General features: G+C 38.2%; 1 protein-coding gene across 1 annotated transcript in view; it reads left to right on the forward strand.

The window, feature by feature from the left end:
- Positions 1 to 27,339, forward strand: part of CAMKMT (calmodulin-lysine N-methyltransferase) — a 406,140-nt gene that overhangs the window by 336,156 nt on the left and 42,645 nt on the right. Inside the window, exons 4-7 of the mRNA XM_082851893.1 lie at positions 14,639 to 14,699; positions 16,712 to 16,766; positions 17,820 to 17,883; positions 25,322 to 25,388. Coding sequence (XP_082708019.1) covers positions 14,639 to 14,699; positions 16,712 to 16,766; positions 17,820 to 17,883; positions 25,322 to 25,388 — 247 coding nt within the window. The remainder of the gene's footprint in view (positions 1 to 14,638; positions 14,700 to 16,711; positions 16,767 to 17,819; positions 17,884 to 25,321; positions 25,389 to 27,339) is intronic.

Raw genomic sequence — 27,339 nt, forward strand, 5'->3', positions numbered from 1 at the left:
CTATACAGTTCTCTTGATGGGGTCAGATTTTATTTTAAACCCTGAGGTACATGCATTTTATGTCTTATTTTAGCTCTTAAGGCTGATATGAATTTCTTTAGAGTAACTTAAGAAGAAAGAGAATTAAGGGAGGAAAGATGCCAGTATTGTCCTTTTGGTATCATTTGTGACTTTCTGACAGCTACCTTCATCAACCCTCATCTTGAATAGTAACCATTCCATTAAAAACAAACCCATGAATTTAATTAATATTAATGTACCAATGTCAGTTTCTTAGTTTTGACAAATGTAAGATGTGACAATGAGAGAATCTGGGTGGAGGGTAGCCAGCAACTCTCTATACTATCTTTGCAACTTTTTACTTTTCTGTAAATCTAGACTTATTCCAAAATAAAAAGTTTATTTTTAAAACCCAGGTATGTGTGTTTTACAGTGAGCATGTCAATAAGAAAGCCCCTAGCTCTACATTTACGGGAGCATTTTCTCAATGATTCTACAAATGAGTGCTCATTTAATTTTGATATCCTGAGAAGCTGATGGCTAACCCTACATTCATGTCTACCATCAGACAGGTCCCTGGTTGATCATGCTGAGATGCTCACTTATCTGATATTGAATCAGAAAAAGAGGAGGATTTAGAATTATCTGACTTTTTGGAATTCTACCCAGCAGTAAAATAAAATAAAACAGAATAATCTCTTTGCATGTTTAGTAGCCAAAGCATACTGTATCACATTGTAAGTTGCTTTCAAGTTTGTGTTTTCTCTTAGGCTTGCCATGTGGTGTCTTCATGATCATGTGAAAGTGTCTAATGGTTATTATAAAATTAGAGGCTATCCAAACAAAACTTGAAATCCTAAAACTTTCTCTCCAAAGTGTGATAATTCTTAGCTATACTAGTAAACAGTTTGACATGTGTTTAAACATAATTTGATTTTTTTTATCAGATTGTCTTTTTTTTAAAGTATGTCTAACAAAGTAACTATATAATAGAGGAGACAGTATGTGATTTTTAATTTTTATGTTAGTTTCTACCATGTTCTAGGCCCATTTGGATTTTTGAAAAAGAATAAGGTAATAGAAAAATGCATATGTGAGTCCCTGTGATTACTGCATTGTTTTACTTATATTTTTGTGTCCATCTTTTCCCCTGAAGAGTGAACTCGTTGAGAGTAGGAAATGTGGCCTCAGTGTCTAGCCCAATTCAGTATATAGTAAGGATTCAGTAAATATTTGTTTGAATGAATAATTGAATAAAATCACATTTAAATGAGCTACTTCCACTTTGAAGGGAACCAAATAACTGCCTCTTGATTTACTGTCTTCACTGCCCTTGTTTTAGGATGGCCTCACAGTTTGGACTGGTTTTTATCATTGCTATCATTCAGCTATGTATACTACCCTTTCGAATCCATAAAAAGCATTTAAAAGAAAGAGAAATTGTTCATGTTTCCAAACCTATTAGAATGCCTTTTCAAATATGTCAGACACATCTTTGTTAAAATTAAACCAGGGATTGGTTTTGAGCGAATAGCCCTATATCCTTACAGATGCTGTGGATGGATGCATCTAAGCTGCTTATTATATTGATGGGTTTTGCTGCTCTGCAGCAAATGAAAACAGGCAGCTGCTTCCTCCATCAAAGCAAAAAGCAGCCTGAGTTTTTATTAACCAAGTGTTCATTTCTTCTATTGCCAAAATTCTTACACAAAACAAAAGAGCAGTTTTAGCACATTATTGCTTAACTAGACATGAACAACTGACAGCAAGTGATAAGCCTGTCTGCTTTTCACAACTGATAATCATTTTTGGAATAGATGTTTTAATATGGTTGAATATAAATTTTGTAATTTACATCTACAATGGTACGTAAATTTATAGATCCAGTTTGTTGCAGGAGAATGAAGGCTATAATCACAAAAGGCTTTTCCCAGTGTTGTTTAATTTTTAATGACTATTTGAAAACTGGGGAAGGAAAATGAAATCAAATTCATTTCTTTAAAAAATACAAAAAGGTGTTAAAGACAATCATACAAGTTGGTTGGAGCCATTTGTAGATGGCCCCGACAGAGCAAGACCCCTGTGTTGACAGCCAGGACGTGCCTCGCACTCCATTTCCACATTAGTTGCAGTAAGCCACCCAAGCTCGTGTACCAGCAGAAATTTCTGGAGAGGGAACCATCATGTTTCCCTCATATCAATGAATAATGATGAGCAGGGAGACAACAAGGACAGGGCCTTGGCCGTTTTGCACAGCTGAGATTCCCAGCCACCTCTCATAGTGTTTCCTTTGGTTTCGTTTTTTTAGCTACCTGAATATTATACATTTACTTTCAGATAGAATGGCAGAGAGGGGTTTATTTTTATTTTTTTTTTAATTTATTTATTTTTTTGCGGTACGCGGGCCTCTCACTGTTGTGGCCTCTCCCGTTGTGGGGTACAGGCTCCGGATGCGCAGGCTCAGCGGCCATGGCTCACGGGCCCAGCCGCTCCGCGGCATGTGGGATCCTCTGGGACCGGGGCACGAACCGTGTCCCCTGCATCGGCAGGCAGACTCTCAACCACTGCGCCACCAGGGAAGCCCGAGGGGTTTATTTAAAGTGGGTTTAGACTGAACCTCAGTAAGACGTTGCCTTATTTATCAAGTCAATTTGCTAAATGGTGTCTTACCTTTTGGAACGTGCTAAAGGCAATTCCTGCTATAAAAAGGAGAGGTGGTCCTACTCATCCTCCTTCCTAAGTGGAGGAGTTTGGAATGAAGGCAGTTTTGAAATGCTGGTGTCTTCCAAATGACACTGCTAAATAAACAAGTTCTGTTGCCTAACTAGCCTAAGGCCAGGGCCGTTTTAATAAATGTAGGTTGTGGCTTTGGCATCTGTAGCATGTGCCTCCTAAATACCCGTTTCTCTCCAGGGGGGCTTTCATAAATGCACAGAGCATGCCCTCCACATGGAACACAAAGTTTTCAATTTGTTTGGAATTCAGTAGCAGTGTTTACCCAGAAGTGAGATAAAACTGGACTCCAAGGCAGGAAGCTGCTGTAGAAATCAAATTCAGGAATCATACGTAACTCGAGGAGGACCACACTGTCCTTACTCCCCTTTGGTGTTCCATGTAACAAGTGTGTGTCTGCATGGGTGAAGTGATTAGATACCTAACATAAGGAACACTAACAATTATTTCTAATACTTTCCTCTTTGTTCCACTCCATTCGACACATTACTGCTCTTACATGATGTTTCAAGACACAAGACAGTCCTGTTTTTAAAAGGGTGAGCCTACGCTGAGGGCCTTGGGGGAGGATGTTACTTGGAGTAAAACTGGCAATGAAAGTCTTCCCTTTTTTTTTTTTTTTGGCCTATGGGAAGGATGTGCTGCGTTCCTGGGGGAACCCAGGCCATGTTTCTCTCCTGCTCAGAGCCCTCTGGTCTGATTTCCTGGGTCTACCTTTCGGAGAAATGACTGTTCTCACTTTCTCACATCCTCTCTGACCAGTGGAGATGGAACATTTACTCACCCAGAGAGCTCACACTGGGAGATTCTTCTACCTGTGCTTGGAGACCTTGGGAGAATTTCTTCTGCCCAAAAGGTAGTTTGTTACTCTGAGGAAGTAATATGTTTGAGGAAAAAATACAACATATATCTGAGAACTGTGCTCAGTATTGGAAAAGGAAAAATTGGACTTGAGGAAGTTGTCTGTTATTAATATGCTGGATTAAGTAAATAAAAAGCCATCACAAATAGAATATATAGATGTAGGGTAGTTCTTTCCTGAAGCTGTGAGATTTAATTTACAAAGGCAGTTCTAATTCAATAAAAGTGGACATGTTATGAAGACTTGATCTCTAAGATGGTTTTGAATCCTTTCTAAAATATTTCCTGAATTATAGTACAAATAAAACATTTTAACCAACCTAATTTCTTTAAAATGTCATGGGCTAAAGCCTACTGACGATTTTATAGCTTTAGTTTGGAAATGCACAATTATAACGATCTACAGGCATTGAATTTAGAGCTGGAAGGGTCCTCAGAAATCAATTTGACCCTTCCAATTTATTCTTGAAACTAGAGCCCAAATATGATTTGTCCAAAGTCCCAAAATTAGTTGTTGAATGAGTCATGAGAACTAGAAACTAGCCCTTTTGATTCCAGAACCAGACACCAGGGTTGGGGCAATTAGTGTAGTGCTTAAGAGACGGAGATTTAGAGAGTGAGTAGGTGGGCTCAAACCCTGGCTATGCCATTTAAACTTTCTGTGCTTTGGTGTACCTCGCTGTGCCCCTTAGCTGGCCATAACGACAGTACATACCTTATAGGGTTGTTTTAAGGATTAAATGAGATAATCTATATAAAGTACACAGCTCAGTGTTTGCCAGGTAGTAAGTGTTCAATAAGTGATGCTAATAACAACAACAAACACTAATTGCACTTACTTGGTACTCTTATATATAGTTCATTCAATCCTCGTGTTACCGAGTCCAAACTTATACTGCTTGCTGCACGAGAGACCAATAAATCCGGAGAGGAGTTGGTGGACTTTATCTGGAAAGTTTATCTCCAACTTTATCTGGAAAGGCAGCAGATAAAGAAGATAGTGCACTAGTGTCCCAAAGAACCATCTTCCCCAAATTAGAATTCAGGCTTCTTTTATACTAAAAGGGGAAGGGGTGTGGTTGGTTATTGTAAACTTCTTGGTGTCCCAATCCTTTGTTCTTGCAGCTGTCCACTAAGTCAGGTCACATGTTTCTGTAAACCTCCAACAAGCAAGTGTTATTCTGTTCTGCAACTTTTTATCTCTATAAGAATGGAAAATGTTATACCTTAAAGGTCAGAGCCTGAGGATGTGTTATCCTGTATATTTCAGGCTATAGGCAACATTCTTAACTTGTAGCAAAAGCAATAGAATACAAAGGTTAAAGCAAAAGAAACAGATCGAATTTGGAGTCAGATTTGTTCTTCCCTATTACATTCCCATCTATACTTACAGTTTAGACAGTATTATTACTACCAGATAAGGAGTTGATGCAAGGAAAGCTTAAGTGACTTGCTAAGGTCGCAAAGCTAATAAGCCTCAGAGCTGTCTTCCAAGTTCACATCTTCACTGTCTGAGCCGCTGAACCTGTGGCTGTGGCTGCAGTGTGTTCCTTTTTCGCAGCGGTGCTTCAGCATCTTCCTCGTCCTGTCTACATTTCTCGTGTCACTTAGTTGATTTCACAGCATCTGCTCTAAAACTGACCATCAGACTGAAGGCTCTGGTCTGGGGGATACTCTCTGAAGACTCTCCATCCCTGCCTCTGCTTCACACTGGAGCCGGGACTCCTTTCGGCTTTCCCTTACCTCATAATCATCAAATTAATAGGTATCTGAATTAAAATTTAAGTTTTAAAATTTAATGCATTTCTAATCAAATCACACCCCTAAGCCGACCCAGCTTGTAGTCCTAGAAGAATTTATTATTGAAATACCTGGGCAACTTTTTGTGCCCCTTCACTTCCACATGCTCATTATCTATATCAGTTGGCTTCCACTGGAACAGAAGAAATAACATTGCAAAGCAATTCATTTGGACCCTTGTTTTTGCAATCTGGTGGACAGCAGTATAGCACAGAGGTTAAGAATAATGGCTCTAGAGTCAGATTACCTGGATTCAAATTCCAACTCTATGACAAAACAGCTGCCTAATTTGGGGGAAGTTTTCATAACCTCTCAGTGCCTTGATTTCCTCATCTACCTTGTAGTGCCTGGGCAGCAGTCAGCATTCAACAAGCGTTAGAATGTCACAGAGCAAGCTTCCACCCTCTCACTGTACTGAGCTACACGGACGTTCCCTTTCACCCAGACGTACACGTGTTCTCCATGATCTCTCTCCACAAACACAGGGAGGCTCATGCTTAATAATTACTGTTCAGAGCAAGTCTGTTAATTGGTCAGAGTAGAGGGACAAATATAGAACAAGTATTGTCCATATATATGGAATTCTTACTTAGGATTGATTTTCAAAGTTCCCATAGTTAGGACAAATTTTTCCAGCATTCAGTTTTGGTTTGATTTTGTGGGTTATCGATTAGAAATAATAATCTCCCTGAAGGTGTCATAAAAATATAATCAAGATTGATAAAATTCCCTGGATAGAAACATGTCAAGATAATAAAGGCAACAGCAGCAGCAATAGCAAACATTATAAAAAAATTTGCTATCTCCCAGGCACTAAGTGTCTTACATGCATTATCTCATTTAATCCTCACAACAATGGTGTGAATAGGTACTGTTGTTGCAACAGGGAAGAGCCAAATCTGACTACATGTTGGACCTGTTTCTTTTACCTTAACCTTTGCTTTCCACTGCTTTTGTTCACTAAAAGGATACTGTCTATACATAACGGCCTGCCTAGGGGAACCCTGCCCCTCTGCCTGAATGTTAAACCAAAGTGCCTTTGTTCAGGGAAACATCCTGACCCTGTCCACACAGAAATTGCTGCAAGAAAGAAGAAACACATCCCCTCCCCGAGGCTGGACATTCCAAGGGATATTTGCAAATCTTATGGCCTTTTTACTTTTTTTTTTTATTTTAAAAAATTAATTAATTAATTTACTTATTTATTTTTTGGCTGCGTTGGGTCTTCGTTGTGGTGCGCGGGCTTCTCATTGCGGTGGCTTCTCTTGTTGCGGAGCACGGGCTCTAGGCACGCAGGCTTCAGCAGTCGTGGCGCTCAGGCTCAGTAGTTGTGGCTCGCAGGCTCTAGAGCACAGGCTCGGTAGTTGTGGCGCACGGGCTTAGTTGCTCTGAGGCATTGGCCTTTTTACTTTACGTGCTCATCTCCTCCCCCATCTCTGTGCTATAAAAGAAACTGGCATCCAAACCCGGATAAGATGGTTATTTTGAGACACGAGTCTGCCGGTCTGCCGGAGTTCCGAATAAAGTCGTATTCCTTGCCTCAACACCTCATCTCTGATTTCTTGGCCTGTCGTGCGGTGAGCAGAGCGAGCTTGGACTCAGTAACATTATTGCTTGTACTTAAATGAGAAAACAGAGGCGTTACCCAGCAACAGCCCCACCCCAGTAGTTATTCTCTATTTCATTAACGTTTTATTTTCTTCACAATATTTATCACTATCTAAAATTACTTTGTTTATTGCCCCTATTAATCACTGCTGTATCCCCAGCTCCTAGAACCCACCTGGCTGCCAATAATTATTTGTTCAATGAATGAATGAGGCTTAAAATTTTAGGTATTTGCCCAAGGTCACATCGCCAGTAAGAGCCAGTATTCAAGCTGAACTCTACTTAACTCTAGAGCATGAGGTGTGGTTCTTTATTGTAGCTTTTTATAGCTTGAAAGCCCCCTAGCGTAATCTTACCCAAGCCTAGTATTTCGTGGATGAGGATACTGATGCTCAGAGAGGCTAAATTACTTCCAGTATCACACAGACTGTTAGTGGTAGACCCAGAATCAGACCCCAGACTGCTCGCTGTGTTTTTGTACCATGAATTCAGCCTGAGGAGGAGGTCGTGTAAAATTGAAGGAAAATCCTATAGGTATGTGCTGTATATCATCTACCCACTTCTTCATGCCATAAACCTAAGTCACACTTGACACTTCCCTCTCTCTTACCACCCCCTTCATCTAATTAACTAATAAGTCTTGTCAGTGTACCTTCTAAATATAGCCCAAATCTTTCCACTTTTCTTCATCTCCACTAACCATCACCCAAGCCACCATCGGCACCCACCTAGGTAATTGTAGTAGTCTCCTGCCTAGTTTCCCCCACCTCCTCTTTTTAATCTATTTTCTCTAGAGTAGCCAGACTGATCTTCTAAAATGTGGATCTGATTATACCACTCTGCCGCTTAAAACATATCATTTATTTTAAGGTGCAATTTAAAATTCTTAATATGGCCTTTGAGGCTGTGGGGTCTGGCCCCTAAACACCCCTCCAGTCTCATCTTGTCCTACCTATTCCTTTCTCATTTATTCTACAGCTCCACTGACCCTGTTTCCATTCCCGGAACATCATGCTCTTCTTTTCAAAGCTTTATTTCATGGTGCTCCCCTTCTGTGGACCATTCCCTCCAGCCCTGTGCCCCTCTTCCTCCTCTACCTGGCTGTTCATCCTCTGGGTCTCAGCCTACATGCCATTTCTACAGGGAAGTGTTCCCTGATGGACTCCTCCCAACCTCCCCTCCAACCAGGTTAAGTCCCCTATGATTGGTTCTCAGAAGCACCCTCTATTTTTCCCACACAGCATTTATTACAGTTATAATTAGGGACATTATTTGTGTAATTGTCTGTCTAATAGTCTCCTTCCCTAACAAGACTGAATCTCCAGTGACCATGCTGTATCATTCCCTGCTGATCTACAGGGCCTGAAACATAGTAGATGCCCAATAAATATTTATAGAGCATTCTGTAGTTTTCTTATGGATTTCTAATCTGGGTTGAAGCATCAGTGACAAAGCAGAAATGTTTAAGGAGAAGGAGACAGAGCATAAACACTGAAAACAGTCCAAGACGTTTACCTACCCATTCCAGCCATTTTAGTAATATCCACTGGTGCATTTCTTCTTCCAGAAGAGTCAACGGCTTAGCTAAAGGTGTGCTGGGCTCTCCGTTTAAGTCTCAGGTTTGAGAGAGGGCTTACTTCTGACTCCTGCATGATAGACATGATCATTTAGATGGAGGAGGGTAAAGAAAGCTGCTGCTGGCTGTCCAAACATCAGCTGAGCACAGAAAAGCCATGTCTCTGCCGCAAGAGCTAGGTGTGTTGTCATCATGGGGCAAGTACAAGCTGTTAGAGTGAGAAGAGGGAGTCAGCAGTGCTGCCTGTCGGATGCTGTCTACATCTGACAGCACGGACTACAGGGAAGCAAAAAGCTCTCAAATGGAAGTGATCTAGAAAGACCCATGCTTGGATAGAGACTCGTGTCTCAATATCTACAGACAGTTAATTTTAGGATTTGTTCAGCCTTTGGGTTAATGATGAATGTGTTTGTTTCTAAATTAACCACAAAACTTGGCATTTAAAGTAATTCTAAACAAGCTACTTCAGAGATGAGAAAAAAGTGGTTACATACATGAAATAGATCATATCACCAACTTTGCCCTTCATTATTTCTACATAGACAGCTAATTTTGTCATATTTTAGTGTTGGCTGACTATGGGTTTTCTGAAGTCTAACAGATTCAATAGGCCCAGTTCTGAGAGAACTATCTGTAGGGAATAAAACCTTTGTTCAAAAAAAAAAAGGAATGAAACCAAACGACCATGGAAATCTAAGAATAATATTCTTCTTCTTCCAGATAGAACTCTTGTTTAGCTAATGCTTTTATGGAGGTCCAATGGATGAAAAAGGTCTTTTCTCCTATGAGTTAAAGTAATTCAATTTATACAGAAAGCACTAAGGAACAGGAAGTCACGTGACTGAATAACTTTTAAGAAAGTGTCCTAATTCATGGCATGTGTTTTAGAAAACAAGTTATCTAGAATAAGCCATTAATTTAAATGTTTTGTAATGCTTTGGGGAGGATCAATACTTTAGCTGCTGTAAATGCCACTATGATCATTCTGCTCTGCCTCATCAGATGATGTCAAGAATATAGCAAAAGTGCCTATAATTGATTGATAGAACCCAACAATATTATTAATGGAGTATAAAAATCTTGAGAAAAAAAAAACCCTCGCCATTAGCATCCTTGGCTTGTATGTCCTTCCAAAAATTATTCTCATCATTTTTCCAATGAGTTTCTCTCTGTTACATGAAGCAGAACCACTGTTAAAGGGATGTTTTTAAGACATAAACCCACAAGGATGACAAAATAAGAGAACATAGAACATAATTTTGGAAGCCAAGAAGCACATGGATGAGACGTCATTGACTTAGCAGATATTAGAAAGCCAGCAATTGGGAAAGTTGAGAACCATCCCAGTTCATACCTGAAACTTTGAAAGGCTCAGGAATTGGTGTCACCAGGTAATTCTAAAAGTAGGAGTTGAGGGGGTGGTAAAATAAGGAGGATTGATTGAAAATGGGTTAAGAAGCAGTAATTTCCCCATTCCAGGCTACTGGGTAACTTCCCCTTCTGTACTGCCAACAGAAGAGGAGGTTTATTCTCTGGAGAGGGTTAAATCAATGGTTTTTGGGTTGGAGGACAATAGGCACAGTTGAAATCAGAGAGTGCACCAAAAGCAGGGTGGAGGGACTAGGTTAATGTAAGCTGACTGATTGCTGAGCCTCTCCACTCACACCCCACCCACACTCCTCAGCCCTCTTCACCTCCAATCAGCTTTTTATCTTTCTACAATCACATTTATGTAAACAATAAAGAACTACCAGATGTATCTGAGGAAAGCTTTTAATGTGACAGGTACCAAAACCAATAAACAGAAAAAAGCAACATGAGGAAGACAAACTATGTAAAGATAAGAAAACTTAAACTATAATTAATATTTTCAAGTAATTTTTAAAAAGTATTGCATTCATGAAACAGGAGTAAGATGCTCTGAAAAAGAAATATTCAGAGAACTACCACCAATGATAGCATAAATGAAAAGAACAATAAAAGAGCTGGAAGATCAAGTTGAAAAAACTTCCAAGAAAGTAGAAAACAATAAGAAATGGAAAGCAGGAGAGAAAAGATAAAAAAATTAGAGGATGAGTTCAGGTGATTCAACATCCAAATCATAAGTTTCAGAGAAAGAAGACATAAAAATGGAGGTAAGGAAATAATCAATGGAACTTCCCAAGAACCTTTTTTCAGGAATTGAAAAACATGGAGTTTCCAAATTGAAATCACCATTGAATCATCTAAGTTCTCTAACATTTACCTTCCACACACTTTTTCTCAAGAAGCTGCCGGAGCCTGTGTTACACTAAAATGAGGAAGTAAATCAAGAAAGGAAGACAAAGCATAGAGGACATGAGAAATGGAACACAGCAGAAGGACAAAAGGAAGCCTGGAATGATAGGGAAGATGGATTTCAGGAGATCAGAGCTACACTGGTGCACTAAGTATATTGGGCGTCCAGTCCAGACCTAGGCAGGTCAGGAAACACAGGAGATATTTCCTAATGAAATTGGTAGAATACCTCATGTGAGTGACTGTATTGAATGGGGAAATCAACAACTGGATTTTGAGATTGAATAAAAAATCTTAGCAAATGAGAGGAAAAAAATGACAATTATAAACTCCAGATGGGGGAAACATTATGCATGAGAGAAAAACCAATCCTAGTTTACAACATAGCTCGGTTGTTTTTTTTTTTTCATGGTTATAATAAAATTGACAATGAGTAGTGACCTTACCAAATTATAATATAGCTGTATTAGAAAGATGGTGATGGTGGATGGTTGAGGAGTATGGTATGTGTGATGTGGGGAGAGGAGTAGAGATAAAGGCAAAAAATGCTTACCTTCCATAATGGGGGTCATTAGATTTTGCCTAAACCTGAAAAATCAAGAAGTAACATTATAAACGTGTATGTAGAAAAATGTAATTACCAGAAGAATCAGCTAAAAGAATTGAAAGCAGTAATTCCTGAGGAAGGAGAAAGATTGGGCAGGGGGGCTGGGTACTACTGTTTTGTCTTAATCATTCTCATAAAACTCAGTGGCTCTTTAAACCATGTATGTGTATAATTTCTTTAAAAATAAAATCTTTTTTAAAAGACCATTACATTCTCATGGAATGGAATGAGAAAACTTTTTAAGATAACAGCTTTGAGATATAATTCACATACCATACAATTCACCCACTGTTTTTTTAGTATATTCACAGAGTAGTGGAACCATCATCACAATCAGTTTTAGAATATTTCATCACATCTAAAAGAAACCTTGTACTCAGTAACAATCACCCCTCATTTATTCTGGACATTTCACATAAATGGAAAAATAAGACATAAACATCTGGTCCTTTGTGTCTGGCTTCTTTCACTTAGCATAATGTTTTCATGTTCTATCCATGTTGTAACATGAATCTGTACTTTATTTCTTTTTATTGCCAAATAATAGTCTGTTGCATGGGCATACCACATTTTATTTAGCCATTCCTTAGTTGATGGACATTTAACCACTGGACCACCAGGGAAGTCCCCTGGAAATAAACACCTTTATTAGGGGTGTAGTTTGGTACAGCTTTGCAGGGGTGCAGTTTGATATATCAGAATGTGAAATGTACTTGACTTTTGACCACATTTCCCATTTCTGGGTATTTGACCTAAGGAGAAAAATTATATGTTGGGGAAAAAAATGTGTCTTTATTTTACCACTTTATAATCTCATAATATCAAAAACTTAGAAATTAACTTAAATGTCTATCAAAAGGAAACTGGTTAAATAAATTATGATGCAAACATAAAATATTTAGGCAGTCATTAAAAATGATGCAGGTATAGTATTTTTTTTTCCATGGGAATCTATCCATCATACTGAGTAGGGCAAAATGAGATTATTGAATACATCCATGAGAAGATCCCACTGTGTAAAATATCTTTATGCCTAGAGAGATCTTTCGGAATGATGTCCAAAATGTTAACAGTGATTATATACTAGTGGTGGAATTTTAGGTGATTTTTAAACTTTATTCTTTGAACCTTTTGTATTTAATTTAGTTAAAAATCAACCTCTGTAATTTTGGGGAGAAAATTATAAAACTATTGTAAAAGACTATGCCTTTTAGAAGTCAAATTTTTGTACTTAATCAAGGCTTGAATTTTAGTTAAATACCCTTCCCCTAACATTATTTTTTAAAACCTCAAAACCATCTACTACAGGCATAAAGAAATTCATTATTGTGGTGATTATATTCACTTGGTGTGGAACACTGTCTTGGGCTCTTCCTTCAGAGAATTTCATTATGTGTTTTAGTCTTTCTGGAGTTCTTTCTGTGTGGAGGTAGGCCAGGTATTAGGACTCTGGGGTCGTGCCAAAACTAATCATTAGGATCAGGCTAAAAAGGTTCTCCATGTGTTCTGGTTATTAGGATAATTGTTTGGGGTTCACATATTATCTCTTCCACTCTTTTATCCTCCTCTGCAGGAGAAAAACATTAACAACAACTTTCATTTTCTTTGAGATTGTTATGAGTTAGAAGCTGTTCTAAATACATTTCATATACTTTACTCATTTAATCCTCACAGCAATCCTGTAAGGTTGATATTACAATAATGTTATTTTACAGATGAGGAAACTGAGGAATAGAGAGGTTCAGTAATCTAGCCAAGGTCACTCAGCTAGGGAATGCAGAGCTGGGGCTGGAGCCCAACTGAGTCTGGTTCCTAAGTACCTGTGATCTTAACTGCTACACTCCACTGCTTCTCTGACTTTCCTTCTAAATATGACTACAGACACTTCTTGCTGGTTTAATTTGTTTCTCCCCCAAACTGTCATTTCTACCAGAAATGCCAGGAAGACTGAGCTAGTGAGTACACCTGACTGGACTTTCCTGCAGCAGATGCTCTATAGAGTCATTTCTTTGCTGTTTGTATGTCTATCCATTGATTCTCTTAGGATTTTATTTACCATTTCTTTGACATCATCTTCTCTGAAATGTTTGCATTTCTTACTCCTTGAAGCTGGAGATTCATCTGGGAAAATTAAGTCACGTTAGGTGTTTCAACTTTGCATCAGGACCCATTAGAAGAGTGCTTAATACTAAGGCAAGGAACATTCCCTGCTCTTTCCCAAGACCACATGGCATTCTCAGCCCCAGGCGGTGCAGGATGCCTGGTACCCTGCCTGATCTTTAAGTCTGACCACATGGGGAAAACATAATTTTTATAAGGGTATAGTTTATTCAGATTATAAGAGCAATATATAGTCATTGTAAAAATTTTTGGAAAATACCAAAAGTATAAAGAAAAAAATTAAAAGCACTTGTAATCCTGGGATAACCACTAGAAACTATAATTTCCAAGCATGTCTGTCTTCTCTTAAAACAATTTATATTCATTCATGAAAACTGTATGTCTTCTAAATAAATGATTTACAGATGATGATTTTAGAAAATGCCCCTCCATGGAATTTAGTGGGTAGGATTATTGTTAAATTGAAAGATGTACTAAAGTTGGTGAAATTTAAATTTCTCAATTTTATACTCCAGTTTGATTTTTTTATTGAAGAAATGAAATAATTATGCATATTGAAAAACATTAGTATGGAATCAAACAAAAAGGTATAATGACCTCAGTGGTTTTATTTGCTCCTGCAAATGATTTTTCCATTTATTTTTGCTGAATATGAGCTGCATATACGGTTTGTCTTCAACTGATGCTTATAAATTGACCAAAAAGAAGATTCATGTGTACGAGAGTGAGAGCTACCTGAAATACCATTTAAAATTTAATTTTGGGTATTTGTAATATTGGTTGTTATTGTTTTACTGTTTCGTTGTGACTGAAATCTAGTAAAAATGATTTAGGATATTATCCTATTTTCCTGGGAAAAGAGTTATAATCAACAACAAAAGAAATGCATGTGATATGACGTTACTAGTAATAATTATGGTAAGTTTGAGTCAAGTTGAAATAGCTTGTACTGAACATTATTTTCAAAAAGCCATTTCTTAAGAGAATGACTGTAAGGAGTGTTTGTAGAAGAAACTTCTGTAATCAAAAAGCCTATATCCTCTTGTGTTTTCCAGGCATCTGGCCGGCTGAAGAGGTTTTGGCTTACTACTGCCTCAAGCACAGTGATGTATTCAGGTACAAAACTGCACCTAAAAATTTGTTTAGCGCACTATGGATACTGTGTCTTTATCTTAAAGATCGCCATGATTACATTCTTCAAAGTAAACTGTTAAAAATATATATATAAGAAAGGAAGAAAGAAAAAAAGGAAGGAAAGGGGGAAAAAGGTCATGGTGAAAACGTGTTGCTTCTGAAAAAGAAATCTGAATTGCCTTTGGGTACTAATATTGCACAGCAAGCTTTTTGCTATATGTCAAAGGCTTTTGATTTCCACTCAAGGCATTTTATTTCACTTTGATTTGGGGGAAACAAAAGTGAAGCTTCAATCAATCCTTACCAATTGTGATGGTCAAAAAAAACAATAAAGACATTCTTTAAACTTCTGCTAGGGAAATCACTACAGAACTTTTGATAAATAAATACCCCACAGCTATGATTTAAAGATGCCATCCCACCCTTGATTTTAAAGGTATTTTATATACCCAAGACAATATGTATTTGTAAAATATAAATTACCATTACAGATTCATGCTATGGAAATGAATGTTTTCAACTGTCAATGTGCATTATAGATTAAACCCATGGATGGGATTCAGGAAAAAGAAAAAACTCCTTTTTTAAAAAAATGCTGAAGATGTTTGGTAGACCCAGAAAATATGGGTTTTTGCATTTTATTCTCATTTTATAAAAGCCATCCAGTATATGCTTCCTGAATAGCCCATTATGATTCCAGACAAGCCGTTAGTGATCATTTTAACAATATATACTTATAAGATTGGGTGTGTGCTTTAACAATATGTATTTACAAGATGGGGTCAATAATATGTAGTTTTTGAAGCTCTATGGGTCCATATTTACCAACCAGTCTGTAATTGCTTTGAACAACTAAATACTCATTTTGTGTATTTCAGAATATGAATGTCCTTGCTTGGCTTCTTTTCCTCCTCTTCCTTCTCTTTTCACCTCTCCCTCCCTTGATTGTCTCTCTCTTTCTCTCTCTCTCTCTTTTTTTTTTTTTATCCTGTTGAGGAAATAAACTTCCCAAACTGGGAAGAAGAAATGATCTCTTAAAGAGTCTAAGCATATAAAGTAAGAACAGGGCAGTATTGAATTGGGCTGCAGAGCTGCCCTAGAAGTCTGGCATCTGCTCATCTCGCTGTGCTTAAGCTTGCCTGGAGCTCCAATCAGCGAGCACTGGGCCAGGGCAAGAATGTCACACATTGAGGGCTGATATTTAGGCACAAAGAGGAAGGTAAGTGCAGAGTGCCAGACTGCACCCCCCACCCCCCACCCCCAGACTGTCAGCTTTAACTCTGAGCTGCTTTACTTGTAAGCAGTGAAGTCAGAGCCCAGTCACTACTTGAGCCTGGGTTTGCTGGCTTAACCATATTATGTCCCTGCATTGTTTATTCACTGTGTTGTGTTGGGGTCAATTGTGATTTAAGTGTTAATTGCTAAATGCTCTTTGTGTAATTGTTCTTTATGGGGGCGGTTCAGCTTTCCAAAATGTTTCAGTTTGTTTTAGAATTTTTTTTTAAATTCAAGATTGCATGTATTTGTGTGTGTGTGTGTTGTGTGTATGTGACCATAATATAGGTATATACACACTCATATATATTCTTCATTTACTTGTCTAACTAACTGTTTTTGAAGGAATGAATGTGGATTAACAGTGTTATCCTTTCCTAACAATTATCTTTCGCTACTCTAGCTAGTTTAGTTCTAAAAGACAGCGCCATTGACAAGGGAAAAAAAGGGAACCTTCTCCGATTTTTCAGCTCAGCGGTGGTAATGTTGCAGTGAACACTAATGAGGGAACCCCCACTGATTTGCCTGCTTTGTGACTTTTCTGTTTCATAATTATTTTTAAAACGCAAAACGACATGCGGGAGCCTCGTCATGTCTCCACAGCTTCCCGGTAGCGCCGTTCTTACTGCAGATGGCAATTCCTTCTTGTAACATATATATCTCTCTGACCATTTTCATCTAATTTGTGTGGGTTCTACCATTTCTTTTCTCTCTTTCAGGGACCTTGCTGTGTGTGAGCTAGGGGGTGGCATGACATGCTTGGCTGGGCTCATGGTAGGTCTTTTCTCAATTCCAATCCCATTCAGAGGGAGGAACAAAAGGAAAAATGTTCCAGGGCCTCCAACTGCTGGGTCAGAGAACCGTCAACAGCATCAGCTGCGGTCAAGCTGCCGGGTCTTGAGAGACCTTCTAGATTGACTTACTTTCGGATCATATTGATTTTATGGTTGCCTCGATGAGCAGAAACATTTTACCTCAGTGTAGTCAATATTGCTTGTTGTGACATTCCAGGCCTCGCACAGTGTTTCTTCACCATAGCGAAAGCATTTTTTTTTTTTTCAGATTATAGTCCCACTTGCTAAGATACAGGAATAGCCCGGCGAATCACAGTTGGAGCACCATGATATAGCTGCTAATGTTTTGCCTGCATTATTACACCAACAAACATGATCCAGAGCGCTCAGTAATTAGATTCTTTTGAATTAGATTGGCCATTCAGGAACGTCGTTCCCCATTCTCTGGGTTCTGAGTCATGTATTCAGGAGATATTATGTAGCAGCACAGTGCATTAGACAAGTTTTTATGTCTCTACAAATAAAAGCATATTGTTACACTGATTGGCATTTGACAAACCTGTCGCTCTTACACAATGTGTCAGGGTTACAGCCCAATGTGCGAGCATGTCAAAGCTCACAAAAAAATTACCCTCACAAAGCCATCTGCCTGCAATGCAAAGTTATATGAAGGGCATCAGGCAGTCAGACAGAAGCAAGCTGAAAGGCAGAGTGACAGCCTTGTATGATGGCTCTACTAGATAAACAGAAGCCCACAAATGAAAGCCTCTCAGAATACCATCATCCGCTGTCACAATGCAATTACCGAACAGAATGATAGCAAGATAGAGGCTCCCGCAAATGGAATGATAAAAGTATTGACTGATTTGATTGAATGATTAAAATAATGCAGACATAAAATGAAAAAAGATTGAAGATTGTTACAGAGAAATAGGTGAGGAAGCATGATACTGAAGGCTTGTCACTCCTGTCTTCACTTCCACACAGACAAGCATATTTGCTCATTGTTTGCTGTGCTCCCTTCTTTTTTCAGGTTGCTATTTCTGCAGATGTCAAAGAAGTTCTGTTAACTGATGGGAATGAAAAGGCCATCAGAAGTATCCTTATTCAGATAGAAAATGGGTTTGTTGTGCTCATTCCTTTTTCCCGGCTGACTAACAATTGATATAAAGAAAGACAGCATGGGGTATTAAAAGAGAGTTCCCCACACACACATGATAAGTAATTAAGAAAAAGTAGAAATATATGGAATTCATTGGATACGACTAAGTGGTTTGTTTTTTTTTAATTTCAATGGATTTTTATAGTCACTTCTCATTAAAGGAGCTTATGATTTGTGGACCACTCAAAGCAATAAGAACGTTTGTTTCATAATAATTTTCAAGCACTCTTGTCCTTTTATTTCCATTGAAATTTGCCGGGATAAAATAAATGATTTAACATTTATTATATTGGATATTGCTTGTAAAAATTAACTTCCAGCTTCATGTTCATTATTACCTTTCTTCCGTTTGATGTTGTATGTGCAGACCATGCAATATTATACCTACTCTAATTCCCGAGGAGTTCCCTATCTCTCCTCACTGGAAACGGCTATCAGTTTTTCATTATTTCCTTTTATTTAGGATTATAAAAGCTATCTCTTTTGTTCTGCTATGCTATTACAGTTCAAACCCCATTATATTAGATTATGCTTTACTAATATGTACACAGAGTTCATGAAAATTGAACTGTACTTTAAGAAAGCAAGCATAATTTGTGGCTACTTTAGCAATCGAGCTGATTTGTTCAGGAGCAGTTAACAGCCGTTAGAAATTGAGAGGAAAAGTGGAGGATATATTTGCTTTGGATTTTTTGGTGTGCCTTCCATTTAAATTATGAAAGAGGCAATCTACTTATTTGGATTTTAGGCCCCTAAAATGCCAAAGCAGTTTTGATTTTTGTAAGAGGTAAGCATCCTACTAGAGCCTATTTTCGATTTTCTTCTTCTGCCTCTGCTATATAATTTTTTTTAAATAAAATTTGCAGTAGCTGTATCAGGCTGCTCAGACAGGAGAAAGGAGGTGCCAGAAGCACAGTAGCTAATATTGTTCAGCGGCACTTGTGTGCTCTACAGAGCCCCACCCAGCTAATTGCCTGACACACTTAAAAAAAAAAAAAAAAAAAATCAGGAAGGAAAAACAGCCAATCACAATCTTGGCCTTTCACACAGGGGAAAGAGATCACAAAAGGTGCTTCCTTTTTTAAAATGCAGGATTTTAATCATGATCTTCAGACTGTCGCAAGTTTCTCAAAATATTCCTGAAGATGAGCGATATTGTTTCATTCACTCTGCTTTATTCTGAGTTCTTCCATGCACTGTATCATTTCACTCTGCTCCTCCTCCACATGTCAGGGAACACAGAGAGCAACAGGAAGTCAGGTATGCTGGCTCAGCCCCAGCGATGTTTTTGGGGGGGAAAAAAAAAAGCAGGATTATTGGGAAAAAGAAGGTCATTTTAACCACGGAAACTTTCAGATTGGGCCCAGCAACCTGAGGTCTTTCTCAAGGCAGCAGGTGTCTTATTTAATAGCATCAGAAACCAATTAGAACTTTTATCAAACTATGGGAAGCATCTGTGGTCAGTATGTAAATTTAATTGTACTAAAATTATTGTTGAGCTAAACTACAGAGCTTCCAAAGAAGGGAAGCAATGCTAGTCATTAATTAATGCACCTTTGCTTTAAACAGCAAAGATGCCATGCCAGCTCTTGAAATCAGAGAGGAAATCTCAGATTCTGTACTCACTCCGCTGGCCTTTCAAAGAAATGATTGGTACAGCCCCCTCCCAAGAAAATGGATTTTTAACATTTGGTCCTCAGAAGCTCAGCCCTGAGAGTGCTTTATTGTGCTGGGTTTTACAATGGGTTTAATATAGCAGGGTGCCAAAGGGCAGGAGGGGAAGAACTTTACAATGTAGATAAAGTAGGTCCTTTCAGGATGCAGACCAAAACTGTTAGTGTGTTTTATTTCATCTCTTAGGACTTTCTTGACAGGGTTTAGTTTTTATCATGCAGTTGTTCTATGTTTGTGTGCCTTTTTCTGTTGTAACTAGATCTAATTTTTTTTAATTAAGAGAAAAAAGCATGCATAAAGCCTTAAAAATTGGCAACGTGTTTTTCCTGCTTTTGATACTAATGTTATTCTTGATTTGCTACCAGAGCTTATAACTGGCATTCGTTGTAAGCTGTTTTACCAAGTGAGGTTAATATGAATGAAATATTTTTTTCTATTTGTGTGCCCACTTTCTGTAAAATAACAGATTCACTGAATCACATACTGTTGATGCATATAGATTGAAACAAATTCATTTAAAAATTACTGTTTACATCTTTCCTTTAAAATTTTAGGAAGGCTAAATTATATAGCAGTTGTAGGATATTATCCAAAAATCACTTTCTAAAAAGTAAAAGTGGATGTCAACAAAAAAGAGGGAGAAACATTGCCAGAAGCCAGAAAATCTCTAAGCAAAGCTGCTAATTATTCTTAATGGGCAAGATGAGCACATTAAGAAACAAATGAATACATCAGTGAAATGTAATTGAAAATCGACCTGGCAATCACACATCACATCTGAGTATTGGCCTGTATATTATTCTCATCATTTAAAAAATTATTTTTGTTGTTCTAGGCATCTGAATTGAGTGAATCCAACTGAGTCTTACTTCCTAGTCGCTTAAGCTTCTAAGATTCTGATTTTTACCTTTAAAAATAGCATTTTCTGATATTTCCTGTTTATCTTCTGTTATTTCTATTTTTAAAATATATGAGGCAATGAATGGAGGCATTCTGAATCTTTATATCATAGAAGCATATCAACCAGTTGTAAGGTTATTTATTGTCTCCATAAAATGTATCAAACGGATTTGGCTATGTCTTCTAGAGCTCTCTACCTTGAACCTAGAATGCTAGATATGGATTTGAGATTTATTAAACAGAGATATCTGAAAAGAGAGTAAGACTCGAGGTATAAGGGAATGTTGTTAAATATTTTCTCAGACTCATGGGTATATGTCCCCGAGGTTTTCCTCGGCCTTTAAACTGCACTGCTGGGTCTAACCCAGAGCCCCCTAGCTGAGAGCCCTTCAGATGCTGTTTTATCTGTACCCAAAGGGAACAAAGGATAAATCAGAAATGGGATCATTTGGTTCATCCAGTTCTCGAATTTATCCTAAAATAGTGTGAACTGTGTTCCTTCTTCTTCGGCACAGCCTTTTAGTGTAATGAAGAAAGAAATCTCCAAGTGCCCCCAGATAATAATTACTCAATAAAGTCTGGAGCTGGTGTTGACAGTGACATAAGAATAGGGGAAAGAAACGGTATACTGAGTTATTATTGACGCCACGCCTCTTCCAAATCATAATGAATAAAAGTACAACACCTAAGGTGAGCAGCCCTTTCTGGAACACTCCCTAATTCACCTAACACAAGTACCCTGCCCTGACCCGTCCTTAGTAAACACCAAGCAGGGTATCTGCAGAATATGGTGATGCTTGGTGACCCAGCCTCATGACTCTGACCCAAGCATCTTATCCCCACAATATGCACCATCTGGGTCATGATCTTGAGCTTAGGATTCTCCAAAAATTGGTAAATCTCCTGTGAATTTTAAAGAAGATACCCCTGGCTTAACATTATTTTATTTAACAACATCCCTGACTTGAATAAGTGATAAATGAAGCTTCATGTGACTGTGCAGCCTGTGGATGGTTGAGACCTTGGGAATGCCAGGCCATCATCCTGGGTCCAGGCCCCTTCCTCCAATATCAGTGTCAGCTGTTCTACTATTTACTAGATAGATCCAAAATGGACTCTGTGTGCCTCATATTGGGTAGGAGTTCAACAAATAGCTTTGGAAATTAAATTTAAGTTAGCTAATAAATTAAGCTAATTAATTAATTAAAAGGAATTAAACCACTATTAACTGCATGCCATTTCAAGTGCGAAAGATATAGCAGCGAACAAGACAGACCAAGTTCCTGTTCTTGGAGGACACAGACTATACCTATACAGAGCACATTTATACACGTGAAAAACACTGAAAATCTACAGGGCAAAAGTTCTTTGATTCCTTCCCGTCATTTAAATTCTACAATAAAAGTGTTCACATAATAGTTTTGAGCAACAGGGAAAAGAAAGAAAGCTTAACTGCCAAACCTCACTTTAGTTACCATCACCAGCCTCTCATCCCTCCAAAGCTTTTGCCTGAATTATTGAAAAAGATAATGAATTGACGTGATTTAGGCACCTACTATGTGTAAGGCACCTACTATGTGCTACTCCATAAGTCTATAAAATAGCTACATTTTTCCTATTCTCGAGGTGCAGCTCAGAGAAGTTAATTTACCCAAATTCACACAGTCACTAAGTATCAGAACCAGTGCTAGAAGTCAGGTTCATGTGACTTCATAGCTTCCCTGCTACCCCATTAAACCATCTCTTCACCAAAAACTGGAATGATTTGGTGAGTATCATCTTGCACTGGAGGAAAAGGCTTCTCATCCATAAATGTACAGTTGACATTGCTAACAGAGTGCAAAACACCTCTACATCGTACTCTCAATTCATATGAGTAATAAGCACATTTAAGAATATTTCCCAGCATTTAAATTAACAAATATTTCCACATCAGTGAGGTGCAATGAAACTAAAGGTAGCATAAACCAAGAAAGTAATGCTTTGTGAATCACAATGTTATTATTTTAAAAATACTTTCTTGCTTAAAGAACAATGCCAACTCTCAAAAATGTATTGAATATATGCAGCTACTGATAAATATAATAATCACTAATTGCAGGAGGAGGCTAATATTTTAAACAAGATTTATATATAATTAGCTTAATTATATTTATGTATATAACATATATAATTTGTTCAAATAACTATTATTATACAAACATATATATATATATATATATATATAGTAAGGATAAAAATCAACTGAAACAAAATTAAGATGGATCCCCGCTCTTGAACCATGCTTCGTTTGAAGAGAAAATCTAGTTATAGAATCCTGATTTCTTTTAGCCACAAGCATATATCCTAGAGCTCAGAAGTCCAGGTGCCCAGACTAGGAGACTGAAGGTGATTGCTCTGTATCTGTTTAATCAGAAATCACATTAAGGCTTTCTTTGCACCCAGCATCTCCCACTGGAGTCTTCCAGAAGGTGGGTGCCTTCAGAGAATAGGATTTGGTACATGCTGTTGAACACTATCCTGGACAGACTGGCTCGATTTGATTGAATTCCCTTTATTACCCCGAAGTGACACAGAAGAATGAGAAAATCTATTATTGGACACAGCGCCAGCCAGAGGAACCACCTCAGAATCTGACCTAAAGTAAAGGGCGGGGAGCAGAATATCAAAATGTATCTCTTAAGGCAATATTTTAATATACTGTGGCCATTTTTTCTCTAGGTACTTGTTTTCATATAAAAAACACTTCCTAAACCACAAACTATATTTCCTTCCCAGTTCTAAAAATAAAGCAGCCTAAGTACTGCTGTGAATTTTTTCATTAAAATAAAATTGCTTCTAGAATATAAATACATATTCTTGCTTCAGCTTGATCACCTGGACTCACACTTTTATAAATTGTATAAAAGTATATAGTGTTAAGATGTTTACTAAAAATTATTAATAGGTTTTCTGAGTTATATAATTTAACTTCCCTGTGACTATTTTATAAAACGTATTACCTCCACTAACAAAATAATATGTTTGGCTTGACAAATTAGTCATGTACTCATACGACGCTACAGGTGTACCTAGCACATTATGGCATGTGGTTTGGATGTCATGGAAACGCCAAGAAGGGTGTGGCCATAGTGTGGGGGAACTTAATCAAAACCAGTTGTCAGCTGACTCTTTACTAATTTTGTTCTCAGAATAAAGACGTCAGCTGTCCTTTTTCTACAAGACATTTCATTTAGAAGACTTTCCTGAAATACTTTCTTCCTGAAATAGACAAAACTGTAGGCCGATGTGTCATTTTAGTTAATCAAAACAAGTAGGCAAATTAGTCTCTTTTATTTTTTTAATGAATGTAATTTAACGGTATTTAATTTGCATACAGGAAAGTTCACCCAGAAAAAAAAAAGTCTGCATTATAGCACTTTTGTAAACCTCAACAAAGCCCTTCATTAGGAGACCTAATTGATTTTTCCTACCCACTCCTGGGGGAAGAAAGCTATCACAGTACCTGCTTATTCACTCAGAGAAGAAATGGGTGTGCCGGGTGTTTCAAGCAGAGATTTAGGTTAAAATGTCCTGTGGCTCTGTTCTTACAGGGAGATCTTGGCCAGTGCTTGCTTTGAGCATTCAGGAAATCTGTTTTTCTGAGCAATAGGGGCACATCGCTTGTCTGCTTGGTGTCCTCCCCATGGGCCCAATTTAGTTCAGCTTGCAACCTTCACTGGAGTTATTTTATTTCTTGTTTATTTAAATCTTGCTTTATTCCAAAAGAGAGATTTTAAGGCTTCTTACAGTGACACACAGAATATACCATATAAAATAAAGGAGAAAGCGAGGGCAGTTGGACAGTAGAAAGCCAGGAAAACATCACGAAGGCAGGTATAGGACCGGTAGAGGAAAGATGCGCCATAGAGCACTTGTAGTTGTTCAGCTGAGATCATCCATTTGGCTCTGAGTTGCACAAGGACCAGAGCAAAAAGAGAAACAGGAGCAGTTCTAAGATTTATAGTGTCCAGAAGCTGAAGCAAAACTAGTTGATCTGAAGTCCAGTTTTTCCCAGTGTTGAAACCTGACTTGATTTCTCCCATGGGTCCTCATGAAGATGGCGCTCTGTGCTCTAATGGACCAGCTCCTCAAAACATGGCTTCAATAAATATGGCTCTTTTTGTACAAGTCCTTACATGTCAGCCGATGGCCAAAGGCCAGACTGTAAGTCTGTAAAGACAATTCTTCAAGGGGCCTTTCACTTCAGAAGAATTTTCTTCTTCAGTAATTAGTTTTCCCTCAGAGATTCTCCAGCCTTTCTCCATCTTTCCCTTCTCACTTCCCCCCAAGTCTTTCCCTGCAGCTTATCCTCACTCTCCCCACTGGCATTTCGGAGATTGAAAATACTTCAACTTGGAGAGTCTCAGGAGACTGCCATTGCCCTCCCCGCTGACAGAAAGAGGCTAACCTTGGGGCTTCTAGCTCTTTTAAGCAAGTGGGGCCTGGCACCTGGGCACAGTCATCTTCCCTGACCAGTGCTTATCACCCTGGGCCTTGACAATGTGCTCCCTGAAATGTATATTTCACAGGTGATAAAACTACAGTCCAGGGAATTAAAAGAGCTTGCCTGTGACAAGTAATTCAACGTTTGGTGGCAGAGCCAGGGCTACACCCTTCTCCTCCTGCCTCACACGCTACAGCTCTTCTCACCATGCTGATCCCGCGTACGATAAGAATATCGTAGTGTTTGTGGGCCTCTTTCTGGCAGGGAGTCAGTTGACAATCACTGCAGAAGCTTTCTTAACTGTGGCCTATAGATGTGAGAGACATCATCACAAGGAATCAGACGGCTGGTGTGTTTAAGACTGGGAACATATCAAGCTGGTAAGATACCTTTTTGCATTAAAACACTCCGGTTGAAACTGCTTTTCTCAGTACTGTGGATGATTATTAAAACTAACAATAGCTAATATTTATTAAACATTTACTGTGGGTCAGGCACTGTTTTAAGCACTTTAAAAGTATCTTATTTAATGCTTACAAGAACCTGTAATGAAGCAGGCGTTTTCATTACCTACAATTAATAGATGAGAAAAACTGAAGATAACTATGTTAAACACTGGGTTGGGAATGACTTAAGGATTGAGAGGGTGCAGTATGAGGTTGGGAGAAGCCCAGCCTGGGACCTTATTGTGAATGGCTCTATTTCACTGGTTCTCAACCTGGTGGAGGGGGGCAATTTTGCCCCAGGGGACTCTTCTATTGTTATAACTGGGGCAAGGTGGTTGCTACTGGCATCTAGTGGATAGAGGCCAGGGATGCCGCTAGGCCTGTGCAAGACATCCCCACACCCCTCCCCCCAGCAAAGAACTCTCTGGCTCAAAATGTCAATGGAACCAAGATTGAGAAACCCTGTTCTGTTTCATGGTTTTAAAATAGTCTAGGTATTCATTCCCTTTGAGATTCTGTTCCTTCTTATCCAAAGTAGGAGAATTGCTTACCCTCAACCAAAACAATGGTGTTTCCTGTGATGCTACATTTTAATTTTGCCCCGTTGGTATGGACCTAGAGGAATAAGTAATCATTTAGTAGTTTTCACAAGAAATATCTGTATCTGTGTATTTTTCCTTTATGTGTTTAACCACAGACATTATTGGAAGAACAATCTAAGTTTTAATTAATTCTTTAATTACTGTTAATCTGTCATCCTTTGACATTTTGAGTTTTCTCTATGTTTGAGGATGCTTTCCCACCCCAAACTGCTCAGCTTGCAGGGGAACAAAGGTGGATGAATAGCAACAATGCTTAAAAACTAAAGTGGAAAACATACTGGGATGAGGATATGGAGTAGTGATAACTTCTTTTTTCTTATATTAACTGGTGAATATAATGTGTCCATGTATGAATTTTTGAATCCTGCATTAGAATGTTCACAGTAGGCTGATGGCACAGGGGGCAGTATGCTCTGTGTTTCTCAAATAAATGAATAAACCAGTTCTGTTTCGCAGAAAACCTCCAGTAGGTCCAGAGAAAGAGCAATCTCCTACCTGGGTATTCTTCATTCTTAGGACAGCTTTTATTCCACAGTGCAGACTGCCATACCCTTCTGTGGAAGACTTCATTTTTGGATGTGATTTTCAACCTGGTCTTTTAGTTATCAATCAAAAACACATTTTCTATGTTGTCCTCATTTACATTTATTTAATGCTTAAGGTCATTTGTGACCATTTGAGTGTATTTCAGCATATGGAATCAGGGAATAATAGATTTCAGCATCATGCTGTGAAGAGAGATTGTGTTTTTACAAGACATAATGTTGTTTACTGGGTGTTAATAATCACTAATTAATAAACATATCTAGAATTCTAAAATGTTGCATTTTGAGGAATAAACATGTCAGGTGTTTAACTTATGGAGTGCAGTAGTATTTTCTATCATCCCTTCATAAAATAATGAAGTTACATAAAGAAGCAAAATGTCATTGTTCAACACAGGGTAGATCCAAAATGCCTTTGTTTCTATTTATTGTTCTCAAAAATGCTATTTCTAATATATTGTTCTGAGATGTACCTGGACATATAGTCTGTATGTCAGTAGTCGTACAGAAACTTCCAAGATGAGGGGTTTTTTTCCCGTCTTTATTTCATATTAATTGTGGTCAGTTTCTTTTTTAACCACTGTAAGCATTTCGTCCAAAGTCTACGAAAGCACGTTGCCAGGAAACAGGTGGATGAGTCAGTCCTTGAAATGCCTTGATCTCATATTAAGGAGCTACTTGACCACTTAACCTTCAAGAAGCTAAGAGGAAACTGCCAACCAATGATGTAATAATCAG

Source organism: Leucopleurus acutus, assembly GCF_964270905.1.
Source record: "Leucopleurus acutus genome assembly, chromosome: 12".
NCBI lineage: Eukaryota > Metazoa > Chordata > Mammalia > Artiodactyla > Delphinidae > Leucopleurus > Leucopleurus acutus.